This window comes from Canis lupus, chromosome 21 (genome assembly GCF_048164855.1).
Source record: "Canis lupus baileyi chromosome 21, mCanLup2.hap1, whole genome shotgun sequence".
Lineage (NCBI taxonomy): Eukaryota > Metazoa > Chordata > Mammalia > Carnivora > Canidae > Canis > Canis lupus.
In genome coordinates, this window is record NC_132858.1 from 16,830,659 (window position 1) to 16,848,599 (window position 17,941).

Genomic DNA, 17,941 nt, shown 5'->3' on the forward strand with positions numbered 1-17,941 from the left:
TGGGCTCATAATGAACCTGCCAGGATCTTACAGATGTACTCAGAGTGCTGTTTATAACAAGGCAGAGGACAACAGAGAAATCCCATTCAGAGTGAAATTGTTCTCCCAGGCTATCTCCATGTTCAAACTCCAAAAGTCAAGCAGGTATGTAGAAGGAAGGGACAGAAAAGGACCAGTGAGTTCTAAGCAGTACAGGATCATTTATTAACATCTTCAGGGTAAGTGGGTTTGTAATCTTTGTGCCTGAACATACTGTTGATTTGAGCACAAATGGTAGAACTGTGTCAAAGTTTTATTCAATGACTGTACATGCATATGAGAGAGAGAGGAAGGTAGGACACAGACAGACACAGAGTAAAGAGAGAAATGGAAAATGACACTTGTACTAGCAGAGAAATGTCTTTATTAGAGAAAACAGAAATAGAATTATCTATCACTTAGCATGGGGAGGAGTCCTACTATTTGTTGGGTGAGATGGGACATACTTCTGCCATTGAATGATTGCAGTTCTTGGAGTAGGGCATCAGGCCAAAGACCCCAACTACAACTGATGTGCATTGTTGTAGTGAAGCTTCTCATGCCACTTCCTGAAAACCCTTCCCAAGAACATTATCTTCCTGCACAGAATTACAAGGTCACCTGGAAGGCTAACACTTCAGAGGGATTCCATAAAAACACAACACTGTCCTTGTGCATGAACCTACCTGTGCATGAACCTACCTGTACGTGAAAGAATGTTCTCAGAAACATCTCATCTGTCATTATCAATGGATAGGTAATTCAGAAGGATTTATAAGGGTTGAATTTCCCACTATGGGGATCTCTCACTGGAGGGTATAGACAGAAACCTGAAGAGTTCATTAAAATGCTACACATTGCATCATCTATAATGGGAAATGAATCTCAAGAGCAAAATTACTCTCAGCAGGATTACAATTTTTAAAGTAAACAAAAGAAAATGGCTAGAAGAACTTGAGAGTTTACTTTATTCCCCTTTTAAAATGTTTTGTCTGTATCCTGGTGACTGTGTTATGTTTCTTTGTGCTTGAGGAGAGTCCTAGTTTCCTATGTGATATTAATCATGTCTGTATGACATAGTCTTCAAGTAATCTGTACTTCATGAGTTCAATTCTGTGTATTAATAAAGTTCCTTCCATTTTCAGGAAGGATACAACTGTAAAAAAAATTGGAGACTAAAGGATGATACTTGTCATTTGTCATATTCACCTGTTGATGAGCCTCAAGTGAGCTTCTTGCCTGAAAAAAAATTAATTCATTTCTCTAAGACTCAACTAAATTCCCAGATTAGGGATGATAATTTTTAATTGTGTAACACTGTAAAAAAAAAAAAAAGGAATTCTTTGGGCAGCCTGGGTGGCTCAGCAGTAGTTTAGCACGACCTTTGGCCCAGGATGTGATCCAGATCAAGTCCCATGTAGGGTTTTCTGTATGGAGCCTGCTTCTCCCTCTGCCTGTGTTTCTGCCTCTCTCTTTCTCTCTCTCTCTCTCTCTCTCTCTCTCTCTGTGTCTCTCATGAATAAATAAAATCTTTAAAAAAAAGGAATTCCTTGATAAATACTTTTTATCAACAGAAGATGATTTCTAGTAGCTTTCCTCTTCCAGTTTATGGTTTCTACCCATTTAGAAGAGAAAATAAATTAAGACATACACTTTTCATTTTTATTTCTTTAATTTAGAGAATTGTTTGCAGGTGTGGTGGGAATAATTTTTAGTTCTCAATATCTATGTTGTAAGGCATGAAATTATATTCCTCCAATTGAGATTCATGAATATTATGAGGCTCTGTCTTTTAAAGTAGAAAACATTTAAGTCAATTCATTCCTGTCCCTAATAACCATGGTACTGCACGTAAGTTCTACAAGATAAATATACTACAAGGCTTTTGGAAAACACAACAATTCTTGAACGTCATATCAGCATCTATACACATTGACATGCATTCACTTGTTTATGTATCCATTTACTATGTGCCTAAATGCAGTTATAATTAAAAAATAATTATAGTAATACCTGCTCTCAGGGAGATGATATTCTATTGATATATTCTCATTCTTATCTGATGACTCTTCCTTATTTAGACCTCAGCAAATGGGCACCTGGGTAGTCAGTCAGATAAGTGGCCAACTCTTGATTTCAGCACAGGTGATAATCTCAGAGTCCTGCCATTGAGCTCCCATTGGGCTCCACACTCAGCGAGGAAACTGTTTTATATTCTCCTTTTCCCTTTGCCCTCTCAGAATTCTCTCTTTTTCTTTCTGAATAATATAATTAATTGATTAATTAATTAATTAAAATTAACCCTTCATTTGCCAATTTTATCTGCTTTTTTGGCCCTTTAAGAAATTGTGAACAATCTAGAGCTACCGCACTATGCAAGACCACAGAAGTTCTGGGAAGACTGAAGCCATTCCTCCCTAAACATACACTGTAATCATTGTTGGTTGAGGAATTTGTTGCTTCTAACTGTTCAACTGGAACAGAGAAACAGGCTATCCTAGTACTTGGATTCTACACATCTATCAGAATGTGCGTTATATCCTCCCTCAATCCCCTAAATCCTGTGCAGAGAAGTTGGACAAAGGACAGAGATTCCTTTATTTCCTAGGGAACACACCCTGAAAACTTCTAGTTTGCCTTTTGTCTCTCTCCTTCCTCCAAATTAGAATGTTTTCCTGGATGTTTTAATTAACTCCATTTTCACATTTACTATTTCTTTCCGAATCCTCCCTTCCTCTTCTAATATGTATACGTAACATATAATTGTATATTATTAACCATGATTACCTGACTAGAGTGCTTAATGAGATAAGCTAGAAAGCAAGAATGTTTGAAGCATGTGTAAGTCAACGAGTTTTCAGCTAAGTCATAAATTTTAAGGGTAGAGAATGTGTGCAGGAAACTTGGAGCTGGAGCAGAAAAGTCCAGTCAGTGTTCCATAAACTGATCTTTGCTGACTCAACACAACAATAATTTAAAAAAAGAAAAACCTTAATGAAGCAAACTACTACTACCCACTCTGCCTAACCTAAGGGACTATTGGCCACACATCACATGGCAGCAACCAAAGTGCAGACATGAATGCAAACTGGTGCAGTGTGTTAGCTTGTCAACTCTGACGATGCACAGTGCTGTCCAGTAAATAAGGGAACCACTTTTCTGGCATCAACTTCTCCCATCGTTTCTCCTGTTTACTACACTCCAGGCACATGGCTTTTCCTTCTGTGACTTCAACATGCCAGGCATCATCCTGAAACTTTGTATTCACTAGTGATTCTCCTGCTTATAACTCCCAAAGATCTCCTTGTGTTTGACTTCTTCTGGTCCATGAGGTTTTGAAGTCAATGTTTCATTTTCTCCAGGATTCCTTTCCAAGTCACTGACACATTGGCACAATCCTCACTTCTGATGCTGTCAAGTCATTGTCTCCCAGACTGCCTGGCTTTCCCTTCTTCATAGCACTTACCAACGCCTGAAATATTTTGTTATCTGTTTGTGTGCCTGCTGCAATATCTCCACCTCCACACATAATAAAGCACTTTTTCTCTCTTGTGTACTACTTAATCTCTAATTTGTAGCATTTTGCCCAGTAATAAGTTGAATGGATGAACAACTTAAACCAAGAGTAGCAATCACTATCTCCAGATAACAGCTCTGCAACATATTAGAGAGCAACCAGTGCAGTATTCAACATGAGAACAGAATGTCCCTAAGGACAAAATGTATGAATTATAGATCACCTATCATTCTGTCTCTGTAAAAGGTACTTTATAGTTCTGTGTATGCTTGGCAAAAAAGAATAATTTTTTAAAAAGCAAAAGTAAAAACAACCAGTAACTCTGAAAATCAAATAAATGAACAATGAGAGAATTGCATTCATAGTATTACTCATAGTGTTGGTAATAAGTATTAGCAATGTTCATAGTGCTACTCATATCATTATTCAGGTATTACTAATGATATATTTAGAGTTGTTCTAGCAAATGTCGATTAAAAAATTCAAATATGAGACCCCTGAGTGGCGCAGCGGTTTGGCACCTGCCTTTGGCCCAGGGCGCGATCCTGGAGACCCGGGATCGAATCCCACGTCGGGCTCCCAGTGCATGGAGGCCTGCTTCTCCCTCTGCCTGTGTCTCTGCCTCTCTCTCTCTGTAACTATCATAAATAAATAAAAATTAAAAAAAATTCAAATATGACCATATTAGAAACTTGAGGACAAAGCACTAGTGATTCTTGGATATGAATGTAGGGATTGGTAAAAAAAAAAAAAAAAAAAAAAAAAAAAAAAATTAATACATTATTTTTAGTAAAAAGATGCCAATCAATCATGCACATATTTGAAAGTAAATAAATAGACATATAAGCTTCTAATTTAAAATGATTTAAGTGAGAAAGACAGCAATAAGAATGTGTTACCTATGGGGAGATAAGATGAGGGGAAAGGGAGACCCGAGTGTATATAAGCCTGTAGTACTATTCAACCTTTAAAACAACATATGCACTTTACATTAGTAATTTTATAATTGCAAAAATATATTTTAACTGAAAACATGCATATATATGCAGAAACAAAAAACTACAAACACAAAATCTCAAATACGATTTTTTGAGAGTTGTGGTGTTTGATTTCTCTATTATATGGATTCATATGTTTGAATTTTATATAACTAAATCGTGTAAGTCAGAAGAGGGTACTTGATGCCATGGAAATAAGCAACTCAACATATGGTAGTACCTTGTAAAAAGAAAGGCACTTGTCATCCATTCTTCACTTCTAGTGTGAGTTGGTGCATGGCATTTTCCCACATGTCCTCACTCAAGAATGCATCTTATAATTTGAATTTTGAATATTGCTGGTCACCAGGGCAAGGCAAAAACAAAACAAAACAAACAAACAAACAAAAAAAACACTGAACAATTTCTCACCAACAATTAAATGCTCAACTGAGAAGTGACACATATGAATACTAATCTACCTCATTATCCAAAAAACAATCACACCCTTCCATCTAAACCCAGAACAGAAGAAATGTAATACTACCATGTGCACAAAAGACAAAGAAAGAAAATAAATACTGAGTAAAACGAATGACAAGTACAAACGTAAACTTTTGTAATGAAAATTTTACTTCTGTTTGTATCTTTAAAAAATTATTAAAAGTTTAAAAAATGTAATGTTCCTCTTTGATGTACCATATTTCTCATTCCACCCTGTAACTGGGAAAAGATTTAGAAATATTTGGGGACCAAAACAATAGTGATAGCTTTTAAGAAAACCTTTTGTTTCCTAACAACTCTTTGGTTAATGCTTCTTTCACATCTTTATTCCTAAGGCTATAAATCATGGGGTTCAGCATGGGGATTACCGTTGTATAAAATACAGCTACCATTTTTCCCTGTTCCACAGATTCCTTTGAGGGGCGTCTGAGATACATGAAGAAAAGAGTTGCATAGAATATGGTGACAGCTGTCAGATGGGAGCCACAGGTAGAGAAAGCTTTATGCCTGCCTTCTGTTGAACGAATCTTCAGGATAGCAGGAACAATATAAAGGTAGGAAATCAGGATGATGAGCAGAGAAAAGGAAAGGTTACATCCTGCCACAACAAACATTGACAGCTCTTTGTTGTAAGTGTCAGAACAAGCCAGCTTAATCAGTGGTGGGTCAGCACAGTAGAAGTGGTTAATTTCATTGGGGCCACAGAAGACTAGGTTGTAGGTCCACATGGTCTCCATGAGGCCAGTGAGTGCTCCGTACACATAAGGCCCCGTGATGAGGGATGTGCACACACTCTTGGACATCTTGCTGCCGTAAAGCAGAGGGTTGCAGATGGCCATGTACCGATCAAAAGCCATCACAGCCAGGATGTAGATCTCCACGTGCACCAAGGTGATAAAGAAGTAACACTGCACCAGACAAGCAGGGTAGGAAATGGTTTTCTTCTCTGATAAGAAAACCTCCAGCATCTTGGGAGTCACGTTGGAAGAGAAGCACAGATCCACAAAGGATAAGTGGCTCAGGAAAAAGTACATGGGCTTGTGGAGCTGAGCATTGACCTGGATGAGTACAATCATGCCAAGATTCCCTGCGAGGGTGACCAAGTAAATGGCCAGAAACAGCAGGAAGAGGACGATCTGCAACTCCAGGTGACTGGTCAGTCCGAGGAGAATGAACTCAGTCACTGAGGTGAAGTTTCTTCTCATAATTTCCTTCAATGGGAAATGAGAGCAATGGATTCGTATAGAAATTTTTTTAAGGGAAAAAAAACTATCATATTTTCTTAGAACATCATTTAGGGGCAGCCGGATGGCTCAGAGGTTTAGTGCCACCTTCAGTCTAGGGTGTGATCCTAGAGTCCTGGGATCAAGTCCCATGGCGAGCTCCCTGCATAGAGCCTGCTTCTCCCTCTTCCTGTGTCTCTGCCTCTGTGTGTGTCTCATGAATAAATAAATAAAATCATTAAAAAATAATAAGGTATCTTAAAAAAAGAACATCATTTAGGTTTTTTTCTCTACACTTTCTTCTTTCCTTTTCTATGACTTTTGCCCCAGGAGTCACTAGAAATAGTGGTTTAATTGAAACAGTGTCCAGCTGAACGTTATCAAACACAAACCTCTGAGTTCCAGTCTCTAATGTGCTTTAAGTCTTTTTCTTTGCTAATTACCCCTCTTATTTTTCTTTATCTATTTATCTTTTTGGGTTTTGTCAGGACATTTCTTTCCCATCTGCATTTCTACTTTGTCTATTTTCAATATTTTACTTAACCTCACATCAGTTTTTTTCATCTCAGATTTTGCCAGTCAATGCCAACAAACAGATATTCACCACTGAAAATGAATTTACCAGATAATTTAATTAGAAGTTGAGAATCTTTTACCAGAAGTTCTTTTTCTGATAACAATGATTTCTTCCAGACTATGCCACATAAACTCCTTAGGTTCTTTGTTAAAGGGAACCCACTGATAAATTAAAAGATACATCTTAATTCATTCTTTGTGAGATATAAGAAATTAGTATTTCCTAGATTAGAATGACTAGATGCTATTTGGGAGAAAAATGGAAGAAAAGAAATCTTTGAAAAATTGAGTGATTAGAAATATTTTACCATGTATGGAGGTGATATAATGCACAGAAAGCTTTCAAAAAGTCTTTTAACACATTTCCAGTCAATTCGATACATTTAGAGAAGCTAATTTTTCAGTCCATCAGACCTGAGTTAGGTGATAGAAATGACTTGGCCAAGAATGTTTGTCTACACTTAAGAAAACAAATAAAAGAGCAAAGTGATAGCTCAGAGCCATAGACGGATTTGACAGAGCCTGGGCTAGAAGCGGTACTTCCCCTATATCCATGTTGATGCTTGTTTCTCGGAGCCAGAAAGAAAGAAAAAGCAAAACTAAAGTAAACAAAACAACACAACCACAAAACTTCCCTTCTCTTTGTTTATTCTCAAATTAGATTTTCTACAATCAAAGAGTAGGTTCTAGGCAAGAGAATGTGATGAAAGAGAAATGTGCAATTTTTACCCATCCCTTTATAACATAGACTTGCCCTTCCCTTTCTTCTTTCTGCCTCTACTGGCAGTTCAAATGGACATAGTGCAGAGCTATCCAGGAACATGTGGATACAATGGCAGAAAAATGAGTGAATAAGTCATAACTACTAAAATCATGGCAGTGCTCAACGGACATACCAGCTCAGAATTTTATGTGAATGAGAATTGAACTTCTAATTTAATCATTATCTTGTGTTGCTCTTGAAGGAATTGAAATCATTATCTAACTAATACAAACCTCTAGAATCAATGTCCAAGATTACTGTAAGTCTCTGTAGAGCTTGCTCTGGTCTTCAGATTTGTATTCACAACTGCTTCTTTCTTATAGGTATTTAAGAACCAGGCAATCTAGAATCTGCACTCCTGGTGGACCAAGCTTAGTTAAATCTGTGACAATCACAAACCCTTTAGGAGTTGTAAACATCATTCATTACTAGTTGGATCCAAATTCATTCAAAAAATTCCCCCCTCCATCATTAAAAATAACTAATATTAAGCTATAATCAGAAAAGAAATATTGATCCCCAGGAAAAGGTAGATGTAATCTTGAATTTTATTTTCCACTCAAAAACAAGATTCCTCTTGAAAAAAAAGAAAGTTTTATCTACATAAGATAAAACTATATAAAGAGATAATTATTAGCTAGAATTTAATTAATTCCTGAGAGGTTATGCCCAAGACCAAGTTATGACTTTAAAATTGTGATGACAGTGTTTAAATAATCACAAGCCTCTTGAGACCTTTTAAAATTGCCATAAACCTCCTATCTATCCATTCCATGTTCACACACACACACACACTGCAGCTCTATCAAATGCAGATGAAAGATATTTAATACAAAAATATTTTAAAATAAAATGTAAGCATTAGTCATATTTACTCTTTAAGTTCTCCCCCTGCTCCCTAACCACGAAGGATTTTTCCAGGGGCTATTTTACAGCATTCAATCCCCAGCTTCACAGCACATGTCTGGTTTCTCTCATTTCTTCCCCATTCAAATTCTTCAGCTCTATCTCTTCTCTCCTGGAAAGACCTCAAGGACTCCATATTATCCTGAACAATGAAAATGCAAAATGATTATTTGGGGGTATCTGGGTGGTGCAGCCAGTTGAGTATCAGACTCTTGATTTCAACTAGGGTCATGATGTCAGGGTCGTAAGATCAAGCCCCACATTGGGCTCCATGCTCAGCACGAAATCTGCTTGAGATTCTCTCTCTGCCCCTCTGCCCTGCACTTTTTCTCTATTAAATAAATAAATCCAAAAAATGAAGAATAAAAGTGCTTATATAAATAAAGTCTATCTTTTTCTCATTTTCTACCAGAGAACACTGAAACATCATGTTGCATCCTGTATGTGTTCATGCCCTTTTCTTCCCTCCTGCTTTCCTAAAAATGATCCACTAAGGTATCTTTATGCTTTGCAAAATTTTAAAAATTATTTTGTGCTTAAATGTTCCCATTAGCCTTAATACTGATGTTCATCACACAGGTTTTACAACTGGGCAGATTTCATCTGAAAAACTTATGACAGACATCTTCATCTTTATGGGCCTGGGTTTTCTCATGTTTAAAATGTTCCTGCAGAATTGTTCTCTGAGGATTTTACAACTTAAAATGTATATAAATATCTTGCCGTGTGTGAAGCATATAAAACTATCACAAGAAAATTTTAGTGTCTACCTACCTTTTATTTAATATTTAGAAAAAAATCCCCAATTAGGCGTGTTGGTATTTGTCATATGACCAGCTGCTCTAGTTTTTGTCCAGGTAGCCATTTACCCATTTCTCACCATGCACTTATTCCTACTAAATAAGATATTGATAGGATTCTAAGTATAAATAGCAACATTTTGGCTCATTCCTAACACCCAAAATAAAGAGCCCTACCTATAAAGAAGTCGGAAAACTAGTACGCCTTCAAAAATAAGTGAGGGAGATTGTTGCTTGTGTTTATAAGGATGACTATTTTTCCCTATAGTATTAAAAAAAAAACAAAAAAAAAACAAAAACAAAATAAGATGAAGTAATCAATTCTGCCAATTAAAAGTTTCCTGAAGACAACTCAAAGATTAGTGACATGGGAGCTAGGAATGGTGTAAGCTTCTCTTCTCTGTCTTATTTCTCTCGGTAATGGCCTTCGTCACTGCTTACCATGCATTGTTGGGCCCATTCTCGTCTCTGCCTTCAAGCCTCAGTAGAACAAGCTGCATTCTAAAGAAAGCCAGTTACTCATTAATTTACCTTTCCACCAATGCAGTACAAGCATATGCTACCATATGGTATTATGGCATCGATTATACATTCATTTGATAAAAAGGGGTTTTTTAGCCCCTTTTTTGGGTTGTTTTATATTGTGGAGGTTTTTTTTTTTCTTTTTTAGAAAAGCCCAAAGGTAATGAATGTAATTGGAGACTCCTACATTATGCACATGATTGATAGCGCTTCCCATTCCTTACTTTTCTAGGCCACAATGTCCTCTGTATAGCTCTTGAACTTCTTAGTGGTTATATATTTTTCATATATTTGATTAATAAAGTAACTGTCATTAAATTTGACATGCTGAACTTTTTTCATGTAAGATTTCATCAAAAACTCATTTAAAAAAATGTCGGGTTAATATTATTAGACCCATTTTACAGTTGAAGGAAGTGAACCTTAGAAAAGATAATTACTTTTCTCAAAATCAAAGCTACTAAGTGACCTGGGTGAGATGAGAAATCAGATTTGACTATAATTCTCCTGCCTTTCTAACATTAATGGCTTCCCTCACAGTTCATCTTGTTTCATGAGGTGGATGAAACATCATCTCACTTCACAAAGTGATTAAACATCTACAACAATGCATCAAAAATGTCCATACTTTCTAGGTTCTTGGAGGCAATTTCTAATAAATCTATTACATTTGGCTAGAGAGAGACCAGGTAAAGTGGGTTTAGTTCCACAAAGTTTACACAGGTTAGTCCTTTAGTGCTAAGCAAGTTATCCTCTTTTGACTTCATCTTTAAAATGCATGACTGTTAGGGTCCTAGTATTAAGTCCCACTTCTGCCTCTGCATTCAATGGGGGGTCTGCTTGTCCCTCTCCCTCTGCCTTCCCCCATTTCATTCTCTCTCTCTCTCTCTCTCTCAAATAAATAAAATCTTTAAAAAAATAAAATGCATGAGTGTCTACTACAGTATATCTTATATCTTAGGTCACTTCTAATTCAAATACTTCGCCCTTTTAATATCTTAATATTAGGGACACCTGAGTGGCTCAGTGGTTGAGCATCTGCCTTTGGCTCAGGTCATGGTCCCAGGGTCCTGGGATCAAGTTCTTCATTGGATTTCCCCCAGGGAGCCTGCTTCTCCCTCTGCCTATGTCTCTGCCTGTTTCTCTGTGTCTCTCATGAATGAATAGTTAAGTCTTTTTTTTAAATATTAATAAAATTGAGAAAATAAAATATGAATAGCTTGCCTTATTGGAAGTTTAAGATAAACAACTTTTTTTTTCTGAGAGCTTTGTGGAACTCAGCTTTTGTTCAGCAATGTGGGGGACAAATGGAGAATTACCCCCATGTACTTTGGGACCTTGATAACAGGGAATTGGGCAGCACAATAGTATATGTGTAAACAAATGGGGTGATAGAAAGATAGCAAGAACATAGGAACAGGTAAATTAATGATTAATGATCAAAATTTGAATATGTTTCTATGAAAGTTTATCCCAAGATGGAAGGAAAGAGCTAGAAATTTTGGTTTAGGAAGAAAACTCTCATTTGCTGGATTAATAATGATAATGTCCAGTTATGTAGTCTCTATCTACCTTGGTTAAAACAAGATTGTTACTCTTCACAGAATTCCTGTCTCTCAGCCACATGCTGAATCATGACTGGAAGTTCATATCACTACTCAGGTTAAGAAGTGTTCATGGTTCCTCATCTATACCAAATTAAATCTAAGGATCTTAGCAAAGCATTCTTCTCTCCTCATCTGATTCAGTTTAGTATTTAGCCACATATTTTCTCACTTTCTTATCCATGATTGGTGTCCCAGGTGCAACCAAGTTATTCTCCAGTTGTTTCCTTCATCAGGAAATGCCTTTTCCCCATCCTCTGCCCTTTGAAGTTCTACTCAGCTTTCAAAACTCAGCGCAGTGCTTACTTCCTCTGGGAAACCTACTTTGAAAGCCTTAAGCAAAATTAATACTTTTCTTTCTCTGTCCCCAGAAAACAATTTAAACAAATACTTCAACTCTTTCTCTTATCCAAGCAAGTCTTATGGTAAAATAGTGATGGAAGTTTCTCCATAAATATTACTCTTCATAAGCAGTGGGTATATATTTAATCATTTTTAAAACCTACTGTGCCTAGTCCTCAATAGGCTTTTTATAATCTTATTTTGAGCTGTGTTAAATTAACATATGACCACAAATATACAAAGATACTTCTATCAGTAGAAATGTAAAGCAAGAGGTAACTTGTCCTCAGCATAGTCTTGCCTGCATGAAAAGGCTACCAATGTCATTAAATGGAGCAAGTCTTCTAGGGAAAAGTAATCCAATTTATTATAATAGATCTTCCAACCCAATATCATTAGAATAAGTAATGATTTTACGTGCTTTATAATCCCAGGGATCCTGGATGGCTCAGTCAGTTGAGTATCCAACTCTTGATTTCAGCTCAGGTCATGATCTCAGGGTCCTGGGATTGAGTCCCAAGTTGGGCTCCATGCTCAGTATGAAGTCTGGTTGAGAATTCTCTCTCCCCCTCTGTCCCTCCATGCTTGCATCCTCTCTCTATGTATAAAATAATGAATAAATTTTTTTTAATTGTATTACAATCCCCAAATCAATGGCTACTTCCACATGCATTCTGATTTCCTAAGTTCATTCATTAGAGAATCACATCATTTCTTAAGTGCTCCTTAAAACTCAAGAAAATTAATTCAACACTGAAATCACAATTGGACACCTACTTGCAGGATATGAGACAGATAGGATTTATAAAAGAGAGGAATCAGGTTTCTAAGCCAAAGATTTACAATATGTCACTTACCTAGCTATTATTCTTCACTCTTGGTTAGATATTATTTGGAAATTTATTCTACAATATTTTTATTCTGTTGTTTAATACCTGGCACCTGGGTAACTCAGTCAGTTAAACATCTAACTCTTGATTTTGGCTCAGGCCATGAACTCAGGGTCATAAGATTGAGCCCTATGTTGGGGTCTGTGCTGAGCATGGAGTCTACTTGAGATTCTCTCTCTCCCTCTCCCTCCCCCCCTTCCCTTGCTCATGCTCTCTCTCTCAAAAATAAATAAATAAATAAATAAATAAATAAATAAATAAATAAATAAATAAACAAACACAGAAAGAAAGAAATTGCCATCCCTCAAAAAAGGCAAACAAAAAACATTTTATATTACATAATAAAAGCACAATTAATATAAGCCTTTCAAATTATTCATATAGTGATTCTTCACGCTGTGAATAAAAAAGTGGTTTATGTAGTAATTCAACTTTAGATTTCCTTATCTTTTCAAATATTACATTCTTTTTCTTTCTCTTTATTATTTGGTGGTTCGAGAGAAGAGTCACAATATATGAGAGACTTTTAAGTTTGCTACTGATTTTTTTCTTTTTTTTAAAGATTTTATTTATTTATTCATGAGAAACACAGAGAGAGAGAGAGAGAAAATGAGAGAGAGAGAGAATGGCAGAGACACAGGCAGAGGGAGAAGCAGGCTCCATGCAAGGAGCCTGATGTGAGACTCGATCTCGGGACTCCAGTATTACGCCCTGGGCGGAAGCCAGGTGCGAAACCGCTGAGCCACCCAAGGATTCCACTACTGATATTTTCAAGGAGGTACCATTGCCCAGCTATATTTGTAAGATAGGATTCAAAAGCAGAGAGGTTTATATGGTTTACAGTGACTAGAAAGATTGAAAGTTTGTAAAAGTGAAAACTTGAGACTCTCTCATATACTGCTAAGCATGTTCTGGAGTTCCCATTTGGTCTATGGTAAACTATAATTTTTACCATTATAGTGAAGTGGCAAGATGTGATGATAATATTCCATATTGCCAGTACTTGAGGAAACAACTGTGATGTTACACAAATCTATATGAAACTGATAATACAGGCAATGGAAGCCATTTAAGTATAGAACACTTTGAACCTGGTATTGTGACCACATGGAAAGCAAATGGTTATATGGATGTGATTGTCACAGACAGCATCAGAGACAAAACATTGAGTTAACAGGAAAATGATCATGCTATACTGGAAATAAATTGATCAAGGAAATGAGCTTTTCAAATAAAAAGTTAGCCAGAATGTGTAGGATTGACAGATCAGTGAAGAAATAGTATGAGGATGTGATCCACAGAGTTAGGCTCAAGATTTCCACTAGAAAGAGAATATAAATTACTAGAGATGAGAAAAAGAAGAAAAGCTGCCACACTGGACAACTGGTCAACTCCAGGAAGCTAAATTCCTTCTCTCTGGTCTGATTTATCCTAAACATCACCAGATGAATTCTTCTGTTGAAGAAAATAAAAACAGACCAATTTTCATGAGTAAATCATACAAAATTAAGATTCCGTCAGTATGTGTCATATGTTTCCTGATTCTCATCATATTATACAACTATTATAATTTCCAGTTTGTAAGAATTCTCTAATATCTATAATCTATCAATCTATCATCTATCTATCATCTATCTATCTTCTCTATCACCTTTCTGGCTTTTAAGGGAGCACAGACCATTTACCAAGTTAAGCAACAGAGAAATAATTGCTTTCAAATTTTATATCTGACCTATGGCATTTACAAGATGGGAAGCACAGGCATTAATTAATTAACCAAAACTATAAGGGCATTATATCTAAATAATTATAAATATAGCAACAGAAAAATACAGAAACCTATGACAGGAAATCAAATCTCAAATAGGTGAAGTAACTTTCTAGTTAATAATAAAAACCAGTTCACTTTTATTGAGTGAATACTATGTATCAGGCATTATGCTAAGTACTTTATGGGTACTTTTTAAATGTTTCTATTTGAGTATGGTTGACACACAGTGTCACCTTAGTTTCAGGTGTATAATGTATTCATTAAACCATTTTTCTACCCAGCTTCCCTATGAGAAAGTACTATATATACTTATCTTACAGAGGCAAAAACTGAGGCAGAGTGAGGTTAAGTAACTTTCTCAATAAATCTGATCCCAGAGTTTATGTTCATAAATATTAATTTTGCTGATAAATGATGGAGTCAGGATCTAACTACAAAGCTCATCTTATTGAACAAATTCAATTTGTTTATACATTATAAAATAAGATGTTTTCTCACAGTAGATTGTATTATTTGTGTGCAGTCAGCTGTCAAATACCTGATCAACAATATTTTTGGAATAGATAAAATGATAGTTCTACTCATTCTGTGGCTTCTCTCTTCATAGTATAGTGAAAAAAGTATATCATAGTATGTAAAAATAAAATCTTTAAAAAGGGCAGAGCAGGAGAGTAGCTCCTGGGTGCCCTGACAGTAGATCTTGTGACTCTTGATCTCAGGTTTGTAAGTTCAAGACCCATGTTGGGTGTAGAGGTTACTTAAAAATAAAAATGTTTTGAATGTATATCATAGTAGGAAAAAGAAACAATAAATATTGAAGCCAGACACATTTGGACATCTTCTCATGGCTAAGTAATTATAGGTAAGCAATCAATCTGTGAGTTTTTTCTCATCTTCAAAATGGGGAATGACAATTCTGTAATCATAATATTGGTGGGCAGATTAAGTGAAACAATATATATTAAAACAGTGCTTGAACTTTGGTGACTGTTGTTATTTCCTTCCCTCCCTGTCATTATCTGTGTGTATGAGTGTGAGAATCTAAACATTCTTCAGATGTCTAGTGCTCCAAGGAAATATATGATACATGAATGTTAGCCTTACAGACAGGCTTATCATTCCCCAGAATATTTGTTTATTTTTTTAAGTACACATGATCAGATTTCCTCAAAAAAATGACCAATTAGATTCATGATCTTTTAGATAGGTGGGAAGAAAAGCATAAAAATTCTTACAGTTATTAAATGTTGCTTAAGGATGTGTGATAAATATTCTCTATTTTCTCATAGATTCTTCCAACATCACATTTATTAATTTGTTCAATAAACAGGACCTTCAAAATTAACTTTAAAAGAAGAGCAAGAATTGAGGAGTCTGTTCTTAAAATTCCTCATGGAAGGTTTTTGCATTAATAAATAAATACTATGATTTTTACGTAAGTATCCAGGGTCTACTGAGATAAATCATTAGTACAAAAAGCATGAGTACATACTTACTCTAAGTCCAGCACAGTGCAATATGAACTAAAAAATAGACTGTGTGATGGTATAATTTCAGGCAGCCAACTAATTCATGAAAGCACTTGGTGAAATCCCTCTTTTATCTTAAACTTTTGCAATGTGACCATACCTATGGCTTCATATTGCTAATACTAGTCATAAATGTCAATGACATTATGGGTCACTGGTACTTCTGAGCAATATATTTTTTTAAATTTTTATTTATTTATAATAGTCACACAGAGAGAGAGAGAGGCAGAGACACAGGCAGAGGGAGAAGCAGGCTCCATGCACTGGGAGCCCGATGTGGGATTCGATCCCGGGTCTCCAGGATCGCCCCTGGGCCAAAGGCAGGCGCTAAACCGCTGTGCCACCCAGGGATCCCTCTGAGCAATATTTTTAGCATATTACTTAAATACTTCCAGATGACCAGATGACCTCATTCATTGGTTCATTCAAAGACATTCTCTTACATAGAGGCAAAACTTCAAGCACTTCATTTACGTTTGAAATGGAGGTTCATTTAATTTTCTTTCTATGCTGTCATCATCACTGAAGCTTCATTTAGTGCCAAGCTAGTCTGTAAAGATAGAGACACGGACACTGAAATCAGAAAATCGAAGAAACAAGGGAGCTGGTTTTATAAAATTGATTGTGTGTGTGTGCATAGACAGTAATAGACTCCTAGATATTTGTTTAAGTAGAATCCAACACGCTATTTGTTGAATGTTAAAATTTACAAAACTAGTGATTTGTCTAGTTGTGTGTTTTAGCAGTATTCACAGACAATCTGACTTTCAAAATAAGGATAAAGAACAGCATCTAGTAATAGAAAGGTTGAAGCCATTATTGGGGATAATAGAGAATTAATAAATATAAAAATGTTACCTTGTAGAAAATATTGAACAGAAGTAAGCTCTCAAGTAGGAAAGAAGCTTTGAAATACAAGTGAGAGAAGCATGTCCATTGGAGGAGTGACTAATTACAGTTCTGTGGCTTTTCTGATTTCATTGGAAGTAACACGTACATATGTGATCACGAATCAGTTCTAATGGTTATTTCATTCAGATGCTGCTTGGTCTGACATCACATTGTACAAGTAGCTATGAGTATTCTGGAGCGTGCACACAAAGGATGAACAAGTTCTTGTCTCATACAATCACATAAGACCAACTTCAACTTATTCAGAATGCATTCTTTCCTCTGCTGCATGAGCACTTCTGTTTTCTTATATTACCAACACTTAACAAATTATATTGATTTTTCTCTTTACAGTTTCATGAACTCTACAAAACTATACAATCCTAGAACTCCTTGAGGAATCCTTGGTACTTGAGCAGTACTTAGCTTATTATAGATGCTCGGTAAACATTCAACTCTGCCTATGCTTTATATCTGCAATATCACCTGAAATGTTAACGCCTTTAAAAACCAACTTGTCTTTTGCATTCTTTAGCAGTAAAATATTTACAAACAAGTCAGTGTGTTTATTCTGAAATTAGATATATAGTAATTAATTGTGGCAAGGGAGAGTTTTTGCAGATAAAATTTGAATTATGGTACAAATAGAAAATATCTGTCCCATCCTGAAAAATAGATTAACAGGCAATGATGAAAGGAAGACATGAAAACCACAGAGCCCAGGAGGCTGGCATGTCTTTGATAAACTCTACAGAGTCACAACTTCTTTTGAGGCAAGACATATGATCTTTGAGAGACATTTGTTGCCTGCTTTAGGAGTTAATATCTAAAAACTAACTACAAGTTTTTATGTACTGTTATGGCAGAAGGAGGAAAGTGTCTTATTGAAAGTGTTTCTCACAAGTGGGGAGGAATAAATGGGCATCAGGCATGGGCATGGAGCAGTCATCATGGCTTCCTTCTCCCAGAGCTGACAGCAAGTCTCGATCAGCAGTTTTGGTCATATTATTCTATACCACAGGACTGAAGCCCCTGCATAACAAATGCTATGCTACAGAATTACAAACTATTAAAAGTTAGCTCATGACAATCAATGTGTATATTGACA

At 36.0% G+C, this 17,941-nt stretch overlaps 2 protein-coding genes across 2 annotated transcripts in view; both read right to left on the bottom strand.

The window, feature by feature from the left end:
- The window catches only part of LOC140612769 (olfactory receptor 5M3), a 144,931-nt gene that overhangs the window by 10,310 nt on the left and 116,680 nt on the right, over positions 1-17,941 (bottom strand). The gene's annotated exons all lie outside the window — the stretch shown is intronic.
- Positions 5,286-6,221, bottom strand: LOC140613634 (olfactory receptor 5M8). The gene has a single exon (XM_072792066.1). It carries the CDS (start codon positions 6,219-6,221, stop codon positions 5,286-5,288), a length of 936 nt encoding a protein of 311 aa, XP_072648167.1.

Bases quoted from the DNA above. Each gene is read 5' to 3' on its own strand.
- LOC140613634 (XM_072792066.1), bottom strand. From the start codon at position 6,221: ATGAGAAGAAACTTCACCTCAGTGACTGAGTTCATTCTCCTCGGACTG.